The sequence below is a fragment of the Salvia hispanica genome, chromosome 1, assembly GCF_023119035.1.
Source record: "Salvia hispanica cultivar TCC Black 2014 chromosome 1, UniMelb_Shisp_WGS_1.0, whole genome shotgun sequence".
Taxonomy (NCBI): domain Eukaryota; kingdom Viridiplantae; phylum Streptophyta; class Magnoliopsida; order Lamiales; family Lamiaceae; genus Salvia; species Salvia hispanica.
The window spans coordinates 7,901,185-7,912,072 of NC_062965.1; the positions used below are offsets into that span (position 1 = coordinate 7,901,185).

Below are 10,888 nucleotides of genomic sequence, written 5' to 3' on the forward strand. Positions count from 1 at the left end.
TGCATCATTCAATCTTAACAAGGGCCAAATTAGATCTTTGAACTCTTTATCATCATCATGATTGGAGAGCTGGAACAGGGCTTCAAGAACAAACATAGGGATTTGATTCTCAAACAGCAATACATGACTCGCAACATATTCGGATTCAAAGATTGGATTTTCATTTCTCTTCAGTTCCTCTCCATCCACAAGTTTGTACTCGCGGAGGAACTCAATGCCATCAAGAAGCAGTATTCCCGTAAACTCGTATGCATCGAGACCAAGTGCATCATTACCTAATAAACTTATGGACACTATCACTATAAAGATACTTGAGTTAGCATCTGTTTCCTTTAACAGCTAGCAAACAAACTTATGGTCATGGACACTATCACAATAAAGATATGTTTGATCCTTTAACAGCTAGCAAATAAACTTATGGACACTATCACTATAAAGATCTGTATCAAACATATGAATAACAAAGTATGCATTTCTTACTGATTGGTTTGTAGATCGAATTTTTATGGCTTGATGTTGGGCTATGAAGAATAAATAGGGTGACATGGCATGGTTGACGAGGTTAATTTAATTAGAGAGGAAGTTTACACCAACATGCATATGGCAACATCGTCCTATTGTATAATTTGTATTGTTATACTCCTCCGTCCCAAGATATTAGACTTATATACCATTTTGGGGTGTCACAATATACTTGAGTCATTTTTATTTATGGTAAAAATTTACTTTATTATCAACTCCACTTATACCATAAAATAATATCTCCTAAATTTCTGTGTCCAAAAGAAAATGGTCTAATATTTTGAGACAGAGGGAGTATAATTTTCTATATGCTATGTGACCCGTGTCCCTTTTCTTTTAAACTCCACCCAACAACTAAACGCGCTTATTGTATGACATTTTCTCGGATTGGACTTTCTATTAATAAAATTATATATCATTGTATCCTAAAAGCAACTGGTTATAAGAAAAATAGCTCATGAAATTTATATGATGGTTTCAGTTTTTTATGTGCATTGCTATGGGATATTGTCATAATTATTTTTGTTTCATTTTGCCAACACTCTCTCACATTAAAACTTTCAAGGTGAACTTTAGACAGGTTGAACTTTTTTTTCTAATTAGGTTTGGGTTTGATTTTCCTAATACAATTTAGCACACAATCGGTGACCCACTGTAATACCATGATAGAAGTTCATAAAGTTCGATCCTAAAACTAATTGGAAGAGGAGTGACTTATTGGAATTTTATAGTAATTTCAATTCTCAATTTACATTAATATAAGATATTATCATAATTATTTTTTTCATTTTTTTCATCACCATACCTTAGAGTTTGAAAACTGTAATAAACATATGGTCATATTAATCTTGATTATGGAAGTAATAGAATATTAAACATAAGTGACTATTCTACTAGTGGCATATAATCATTTTTCTTTTTAGTTTCTCCAACTGTTCATGACAAGTGTGTATTAAGAATAACGACTTGCATACTGTTCTATCGGCCAATCATTTAGTTTACTCCTATTATTATTTCCACACTAGTACATAGACACGCTAACTTTTACTTCCTCCGTCCCTTAAAATTTGACATCATTTGATTCGATACTGGTTTTAAAAAATATAATAGAAAACGAGTTGAAAAAGTTAGTGACATGTGTGCCCTATTTTTGTATATTAGTTTTAAGATAAAATGTGAGTGAGAATGAATTAGTGATATATGAGGTTAACTGCCAAAAATAATAAAATTAAAAATTGACAAATAAGTGACAAATTTTCAAGGACGAAATGAGTAATTAGCATTAAATTGGATCGTGTTTCAGCTTTTGGGATTGAATTCGCATTTTTTTATAATATGATCTCGAAGCAGGCAAACTTTTCATTTTAGAAGGTTTATAGGCCTTTTTCCAATTTTTAGTTCTTTTTATTATTATCTCTCATAAAATACATAAATTGATTAAAATATTGGAGTATAAAATGTTCTGTTCCTATAGATATATAATCATTAAAACTTTAATAACGAATGTACAAACATTAAACCATCCATGTGATAATAACGTTATATTTCATAATCGCATTGTATGTTTTATTTGAATCGTGAAAATTATTCACTTAGATTGTGATTAGATCGGTGATTAGATAAATTGATTGTAGATCATGTAATCAGACCAAAATTATTCTTTAATTTAGCTTTTTTAGTTATATAAGTTGGCGCGAATTTGGCGCCATTTGTATTAACAAATGTATCGATATTCCGAAAGCCATGGAATGCCCCCTTTCTCTCCACCAATCTCCACCTCGCAACCAAACCCCAATTCTTCAACAATGATTTTCTTCTTTCCTTTCCCTTTCCCCCTTTCCCGAATTCCACCTTAATGTTTTCCAGAAATATCGCACAAACATGGGGTAACAACCTGTTCACATTTTCATATTGAAATCAGGTAAAAAAATTGGGGTTTCCCATCATCTCCTTGCTCTGTTTTTCATATTTTGCTCGTCTTCATTTTGCGTTGATAAATACTTTTTCGTTGGTTGCTCAATGCTTTGTACATCTGAAGGCTGAATTATTTTTATTTTTTTTTGTAATTTTTCGTTGATCAGATTATTCAACATCTGACAAAATTTTCATTTCTTTTGGTGATAGTCTTTGTTGCTCCAGATATTTAATGATGATATCGCGAGCAATTGGGGCTTTTCTACTGCGTCATTGATTAATAGTTATTGAAAGGGTAGTTGATTGCAACGATAAAGAGAATGCACAAAAATACTGGGATTTTAGCTGTTTTCCAACATTACTTGTTAGCTCACTAATTACATTAGGTAATATAGCCCCGGATCCGACGTGGTACTGAGAGTTCGTTTTGAATAGAGAGGTTTTACTTGTAAGGAAGCATGATTTTTGTAGAGATACATACACAAACATGGATAGCTTGAGAATGTGCTTCCAAGTGGAATTGATCTCTGATTGTAGACATGGACAGTAAGTTCTGTGGACAGACTTATGCTGATTCGCCCAGCTCATCACAAAGTAATCACAATATAAACTTGCGGAACATCTCTGTGCAGACGGGGGAGGAATTTTTAGATGAATTTTTGAGGAGAAGAGTTCATGTTGCAAATGATGCTGATCAGACACACCTGAGTAAAACAGGTTCTGATGTTGTTCAGAATGAACGTATTACAAGTCTTCATGATACTAGGAAAAGAGATACCGAGATTTGCCCAGATTATTTATATTTCTCTTCTGGCGAGGGACATGCAGTAGAGGTGAATTCCAAGTATTATGTGAACGGATCAAATGCGTATTACAGGGAATTGCAGGTAAATGGGCAGAATCATAGAGAGTTTTCCGAGAATTTGGATAGAGGCGGTCCATCTGGTCCACTTGTCCACTCATCAGAGTCTCCTCGTTCAAATCTGAGTTCTAGTAAAGGATCAGGATTTACAGACAATTCATTTTCAGTAAAGTTAAAATTCCTCTGCAGTTTTGGAGGAAAAATATTGCCACGACCAAACGATGGGAAACTTAGATATGTTGGTGGTGATACACGGATTATATCTCTTGGGAAAAATGCAACCTATCTGGAGCTTTTGAAAAAAACTATGGTGATCTGTAAGTACCATCATACGATCAAATACCAACTTCCCGGGGAAGATCTGGACGCACTTATATCTGTGGCTTCTGATGAAGATCTTCTTCTTATGATCGAAGAATATCACGATCTAGAGAAAATTTCTCAGAGATTGAGACTTTTTCTTGTTGCTTCTGGTGATCTTGAGCGTCCATATTCTTCAGAAGGTAGGACTTCTGATTCTCCATATGTTGTTGCTGTTAACGGCTTGGTGGATTCTAGCCCTCAAAGAAGCTACAGCAGGGAGAGCTTGGAAAGCCAGTGGACAAATAATGTTGAGACTCCATCTCTACAAATGGACTCCCCTACTCCTTTTCGTTATTTAGAAAATCAGAATGGAGGTGGTTCGTTAAATACCACATGGACACTTTCAAGCCCCAGCGGTCAGGCCTTTAGTACTCCTCAATTACCTTCCACGACCTATGTGTCACCATCTCCGTTGTCTCTTTTTCAGTTTACAGATCCCAATGCTTCCTACATGAAAGGGTGTGAAGATGTTCATTCTTCATATGCATATACGAGCAATTTTCCATATGTTATGGAAAGCCCTGCAAACAAAAATCCCCGTTGTTTTGATGCTTCAGTCTATTACCATAACCAGCATGTTGATACGCAGCCAGTTATGGATAGCTCAAATCAAAACAACTATATGGTACAAGCACATGCTACTCCTTTAGTGTTGTCTCAGTTTCATATGCCTAGTAGAGACCTTCAGCCTCCATCATATGCTCCCAGGTTTGTCGATGCTGGGATAGGTTTTTCGAATGTGCCACCACATTCCGAAAAGTTAGTTCCTTCTCAAGATAAATTTGGTTTTTCTCCAGTTAATGGTGGTAATGCCAACTCTCACTGGATAAACACCAATCGTATTCTTGAATCACAGCCAACGAATGAAGAGTCATCAAGTGTCCCGTTAGACCAAGAGATAGAAATGATTTCATTGGCTTTTACTGGAGAAAAGTTACCATCCCTTGCAGTGTCTGTTTCATCTCTTCAGGAAGTTGAAGGCCAGAAAGAACGTGAAAATGATCAAGTAACTAGGAATGAGTATCAAGTTTTTCATGAAACTGTCAATCTTAACAAGGATTTTATTGAATGGGGGGAAGATACACTAATGCCAGTGAATAATGATTCTGTTGATCAGGATAGGGAAACTTATGCCATTGAGCAGAATTCTATCTTAAATGACGAGTTTTTGGAGCACACAAAGAATTTGCCTCAAATAATCTGCCGCGCAGATTCACAACTCTCTCTTCATGTCTCAAAGTCTAAGTTGCAGATGAATGGAAGCAAAAACTCTTCTTCATCATTTAGTACTGCAGAATATCCAGCAGATTACTGGAAAGAGCTTTCTGGAAACTGCCAAATATGTAAGAATGAGCCTGAATTTCTCATCAAGAGCCAAACAGGACCTCATGCAACTGACTGTGATACAGCTTTCTTTGGTAGTCATGTGCTTCATCCAGTTTCAACCAATGGAAATACCCAGTCGCAATGTGTCGATTCAGTTCTTCATCCAGATAATTCTAGTGCACGTTTATGCTTGACAGATCATCTCCTATTTCCAGAAACAATCTTAGACCATGCTCTGGACGGAGAAGTCTCTTGCCAGAAGGAAATGGTGATGAAGTCTAGCGACATGGAAAGTTCTCATGAATGCAAAAATAAGAAAATTCCATGCATAAATTCTCTGGAGGACTTGATTATTACAAATGACACCTTTGGCAACTCTCAGTACCCAAATAATTGTCATAAATCTGGCATACTGCAAGGTCCTGGTAAAGTTGAAGATGTGGCTGGGCAACATGTAATCCCTACCTCCTCAACAAATGTCATTCCAAGACCAGATGAACACAATGAAGCTTCTGAGTCCCCTGAAGATACACCAGGAACTGAAAGTCATCCCTCTGAATCTAATGATTATGTATAACATTCTTAGTACTTCAATTTCCAAATATGAGGAGTTGATTTTTGGTGGGATTTGATTTACTTGTACCCTCAAATATAGGATGTTGAAGTTGATGAAGTGACTACAATTGAATCATTTAGTGAAGCTGCAGTCATTGAAATGGAAGCTAGCATCTATGGTTTGCAGGTTCACCACTACACTAACTTCTCTAGCCTGCTAAGTTTTTCCTTCATTTTGTCAGTTTATTCGCTCATGATTGCATGTGGAAAAATCCTTGTATATAAAATTTAAAATTACTTTGATTGTGAGAGTTAGATACATAAACCTTTAGTTAATATTTGTGTCATACTGCACGTATAGTATGCCAATTTTCTGCAAAGGTGTCAGGTTATGTCTATTTTCTGTACAACAGGGTGTTTATGTGCATTACCATATATATATATATGCATGCTTGCATGTTACACCTCATAAACCCATAACTCACTAAACAAGCATTTGGCTGTACAGATAATGTAAGTTTAAAAACTCAGTATGATACCACATCTTTCTAGATGATGTCTGATAATTGTCAAATTAATTTTTATCCTATTTTCTGGAAAGAGGAGAATGTTGTTATCATATAATTTACTATAGTGTCTTTATTCAAAACATATGAAACTTAATACATTGATTTTGTGCTAAACTAGATTCACATTAGGATGGCTCTCTGCTTCTATTGAAGTTTGTGAGTTGTTAGGTGACTTGATGAATCATATTTTACTAGTTTTATAAGTGCAGGGAAAATCCAAGTACCAAATGGGCTTCTTGCTTTCTTTCAGTCACTCCTTTGGCAAATACGCTAAGATGTAACTGGCGTAGCTGCTTGAGACTTCTTGTAGCATGATTACTTCTAGAAAGTTCTCTGATACTATCCTCCTCCTCTTATGTGTTGTATTTCTTCTTTCTTGAGCAGTATTCGTTTATGAAAATGTATTTTTCTCTTAGTAAAAAGTAAACCTTAATGGAAATTAGCTACCTTCCAGTTTGGCACTGATTTTTCTGTGTGACAAGAATTGATTTTGTAATGTCAACTGAATACCACAAAACTTGGGCAGATCATAAGAAATTCGGATCTTGAAGACCTACAAGAGTTAGGATCTGGCACCTTTGGAACAGTATTTCATGGAAAGTGGAGGGGGACAGATGTTGCAATCAAGAGAATAAAAAAGAGCTGCTTTGCTGGGAGATCTTCCGAACAAGAAAAACTGGTTTGTCCCGACATAAACACATAACTGAAAAGTGTTGGTTCTTCTCAAGTTTGAGTATTGAATGAGATTCTTCGTTTCATAAAATACTCGCCAAAGTTCTTTCTAGGAAAAAACCATATTGATTCAGACCTGATTCAATTTCTCCATTGGAAAACCGAAAGACTTCACACCATCCACTCTTATTACAGGCCAAAGATTTCTGGAGGGAGGCTAAAATTCTTTCCACACTTCACCATCCCAATATAGTAGCATTCTATGGGGTGGTTCCAGATGGACCCGGGGGAACATTGGCCACTGTTACAGAATACTTGGTAAACGGGTCACTACGACATGTCCTCTTGAGGAAGGGTCGGTGAGTTGATGTATTTCTCATTTCTTCTCAGTTTTAATTTTGGAAAATGGACCTTGAGTTAGGTTCCCATTGCAGAGTCTTGGATCAGCGTAGAAAGGTTATAATTGCACTGGATGCTGCTTTTGGCATGGAATACTTGCATTTGAAAAATATTGTTCATTTCGATTTGAAGTGTGACAACTTGCTAGTTAACTTGGGCGATCCTCACCGGCCTGTGTGCAAGGTATTTTCTCATGATGGAAATTAATTTACTCAGTCTTCGCCTTGAGGATTATTTTCTTTTTCTAATACTGCCTTAATCTGAAACTTAAATACCAACCAAACTTCAGGTTGGTGATTTTGGACTATCAAGAATCAAGCGGAATACACTTGTTTCAGGAGGTGTTCGAGGAACACTTCCTTGGATGGCTCCAGAATTACTAAATGGAAATAGTAGTCGGGTTTCTGAGAAAGTTAGGCTTCTTTCATAAAGATACTTAGAACTGTGGCTATTACCGATCCTCTCTATCTAAACAATCCATTCTGGCAGGTAGATGTTTTCTCCTTTGGCATCGCGTTGTGGGAGATTTTGACAGGAGAAGAACCTTATATGAATATGCACTGTGGTGCTATCATAGGTAAGCTTTCTGAGTACATTAATCTTATTGTATTTATATAGAAACCGACGATAAAATGAGTACACTTACGTTAGTAGCATGTTTGAGCTTTCTCGGTTTATTGTGGTCGAGCTAGGGGTTGAGTAGCACGTGGTGTCGACTCTGTTACATGCAGGTGGAATTGTGAGTGACGCACTGAGGCCACCAGTGCCAGAACGATGTGATCCAGAGTGGAGAAAGCTGATGGAACAGTGCTGGTCGCATGAGCCTGAAGCAAGGCCGCCGTTTTCTGAGATAACGAGGAGGCTGCAAGGAATGTCTAAGGCTATACTACCAAAGAGAGTGAATAGAGTTAAGAGATGAATGAGAAGGCATAAATCATGAAAGATGTTTCTCTTCTTTTTCAAAGGACCTTCCAGTCCTTGAGCTGTTGTGTATCTATTTTTGTGTACAAATCCTTCTCTGCTTCTTCATTGGAAGTGTGCATGTGACCAAATCTTCAAGAAGAGCTTACTTTTATTGAGTTCAAATCCTAGCCTCTTTTAGTTATTTATATATAGACAGGTTTGATTAGATAAGAGGATAGAAGCATATGCTTAGTTTAGTACTCCTTTTTACTCCCTCCATTCCACCTCAAGTTTTCAATTTCTTTTTGGCACGGAATTTAAAGAAATGAGTAATATTTATAGACAAGTGAAGAGATAATACTACCTAGAGATAAAAGACAATAAAGTATGGAGTATAAAAGAAAAAACAAAGTATTAACTTTTTGCTAAAAAGTGAAACCTATGACTTGTAATGAGATAACAAAAACAAGAAAGAGTTAATGTTTTCATTCCTAGTTTCATTTTTCCTGGAAATGAAAGTTGTTTGTTAGTTTAGTAGTACATAAAATTTAAATAAAAATGCTTGAAAATTCAGTGGCGAAAGATGAGGAGTATTAGAATTGGATATTTCTTATTAAACGTAACATTTGTTACAAAACTTACTTATGAGACTAAAAATCACAATTTCTAACTCAAGGACCAAAAATACAATACACTACCTTATATAAAATCTTGCGGTAATTCTTGCTAATTAAGGGGTGAAATAAATATTATTGTGGTAAATCTTTGCAAACAACAAGATATGTAGCTAAAAAACACACAAAGAAGCAGTACAAAGTTAAGCCTCAAATATTAAAATTGAATTTTCAGATAATGAACAATAAGTAGCAGAGACTATCCATATGACGATCACTACATCAAACTACTACAGTTTCATATCATAAGGCTTGTACCACAAATTTATATTGATCCCCCAGAGGTTGTATGGCTTCCCTTTTCAAACAGAAGGCGATCATCAAACACATCGCAGCAGGAGTGGGATGCCACAGAAAACAAGAACCTCATTCCGGGTCAGGTGAGCCACCAGGAACCAACTGCATACAAAAGAACAACCACACAGTTTACTGAATGAAAGAAATGAAAAGGGACAGACGGGCTTTCGAAGAAATGTTCCAACAGTTGTGTCAGACTTACTATGGCAATGTTGTTTCCGTTTAACAAGATTTGGTCAAGTTTTGTAATACGGCGTCCTTCAGAAGTGATCTCACTGAAATAAACGTACTTGGTTAAGCAAGCACACAACTAACATCATACAGGAGTATATAAATATCATCACACATACAAAGGTTGAAGACCTCGGTGACACTTGATAACCGGAAGCTTTTGGAATGATGCAACATTTAAGTAATTGAGAGATGTAGAAGAAAGATCCTTGGTAAGTGATAAAGTTTAAACAAACACCATTCCATAGTTAACTAGCCATTGCACGAAGAACGAGAATATATAGACATGAACTAGTTCGAAAGTAAAACATACACTAGCATATTGAACTGATTATTTGCAAATTCGTACTCCTGCATTGCGCGAGTCATTATAGGTATGAAGACAATCAAGTGAATTACAATTTAAAATGACTAAACAAGGATCTAGCTTCTAAACCATCGCAAACTAGAGAAGCCAAAGCTTCCGAAAGGGCATCAAAATCAGAACCCAAAAACTGGAGACGATGCACACAACTAGAATGTGCTTTACATTTATTAACTTAGGTAAATGAGCCCCCTTGCAATGGATAAGCATAAAAGGCACTGAAGCAGTGTATTTTTTTCTATATTTGCCTCAAAACTACACAAATGTTATTGACTATGCAGTTAAGACCGTAAAAATGTCCTACATCATGGAGTATATGCTCAAACAAACCCTTTGGAAATTGTTCTACATTCAAATATCAGTAATGTCTTCCTAATTGACAAAATCAAACAAATCAAGAAGCCCTTTTGAGCCAAGTATTATACTTCATCCGTCCCATAAAAAAGGTGCACTTTCCAATTCCATCCCTCTCATAAAAATGGCATTCCATTTATGGAAAAGCTGTCTCCTCATTACTCATATACATCAATTTATTTACAACTTATACCACTATAGATCCCTATTACAACTCATTAAACACTAATAATAATATGAGTCATATTATCCACTAAACTACTTTTACTGGATTTTGATCCCTTGTTGTGCTTCTCTCTCCATCTCCACTTTAACTACCATTTCAAATGCACATATTTTTATGGAACGGAGGGAGTAACTCGAGATACTGCAGCTCCACATTTGTATAAACGCATAAAAAATGATCAAAATGCACAATGCAAAATCAACGAAATCCATCAAAATCGGCAAATCATCCACAAACATAATAAATATCACACCACATTTAGAGAAGCAAACATATAAAATTCACTTACTTAGAATTAAAAAATTACAAACAAAAGCTTGAAGAAAAAAGGCTTACTATTCAGTAACATCTTCCAACACCATATTAACATAGACATCGAAGCCGCGGAGGGTGCCCACCAGCTCCTTGTCGCCCTTCATTATCACCCATATTTTCGACCCAATGCATCGGTCAATCAACTCTGAAGCGCAACTAACAAAATTTAAATTCCACGAAAATGCTTACATAACAAACAACTCACTCAACACAAATGGAAAAGGACCTGATGGCAGGAGCTGCGATGGATTGTTGGACGACATGAACGAATTACGAGGGTTTTCTGAAAATTCAAAAAAAAAAAATTTAAAAATGAGGGTTTTTTGATTAGGTGGTTTGCTC

The 10,888-nt window shown here is 36.0% G+C and overlaps 2 protein-coding genes across 7 annotated transcripts; one reads left to right on the forward strand and one right to left on the reverse strand.

Moving 5' to 3' along the window:
• The first annotated feature begins 2,304 nt into the window (after nt 1-2,304).
• On the forward strand, nt 2,305-8,241 carry LOC125217104. 6 transcript variants are annotated; one of them, XM_048118934.1, is made up of 9 exons: nt 2,305-2,443; nt 2,647-5,558; nt 5,643-5,729; nt 6,638-6,790; nt 6,979-7,142; nt 7,218-7,365; nt 7,472-7,594; nt 7,672-7,759; nt 7,914-8,241. In XM_048118934.1, the coding sequence occupies exons 2-9, from the start codon at nt 2,976-2,978 to the stop codon at nt 8,099-8,101; spliced, it is 3,534 nt and encodes a 1,177-aa protein (XP_047974891.1). In that variant the 5' UTR covers nt 2,305-2,443; nt 2,647-2,975; the 3' UTR covers nt 8,102-8,241. The 6 variants fall into 6 exon arrangements, 5 of the variants coding, with proteins under 5 accessions (XP_047974891.1, XP_047974910.1, XP_047974904.1 ...); XM_048118953.1 differs by having other exon boundaries at nt 7,676-7,759; nt 7,914-8,054; XM_048118947.1 differs by having other exon boundaries at nt 7,875-7,958.
• Nucleotides 8,242-8,890: 649 nt separating this feature from the next.
• LOC125201965 (sm-like protein LSM5) lies at nt 8,891-10,888 on the reverse strand. The gene is made up of 4 exons (XM_048100271.1): nt 10,773-10,888; nt 10,568-10,691; nt 9,259-9,331; nt 8,891-9,158 (listed from the first exon to the last, which is right to left on the reverse strand). Exons 1-4 carry the CDS (start codon nt 10,807-10,809, stop codon nt 9,126-9,128), a joined length of 267 nt encoding a protein of 88 aa, XP_047956228.1. The 5' UTR covers nt 10,810-10,888; the 3' UTR covers nt 8,891-9,125.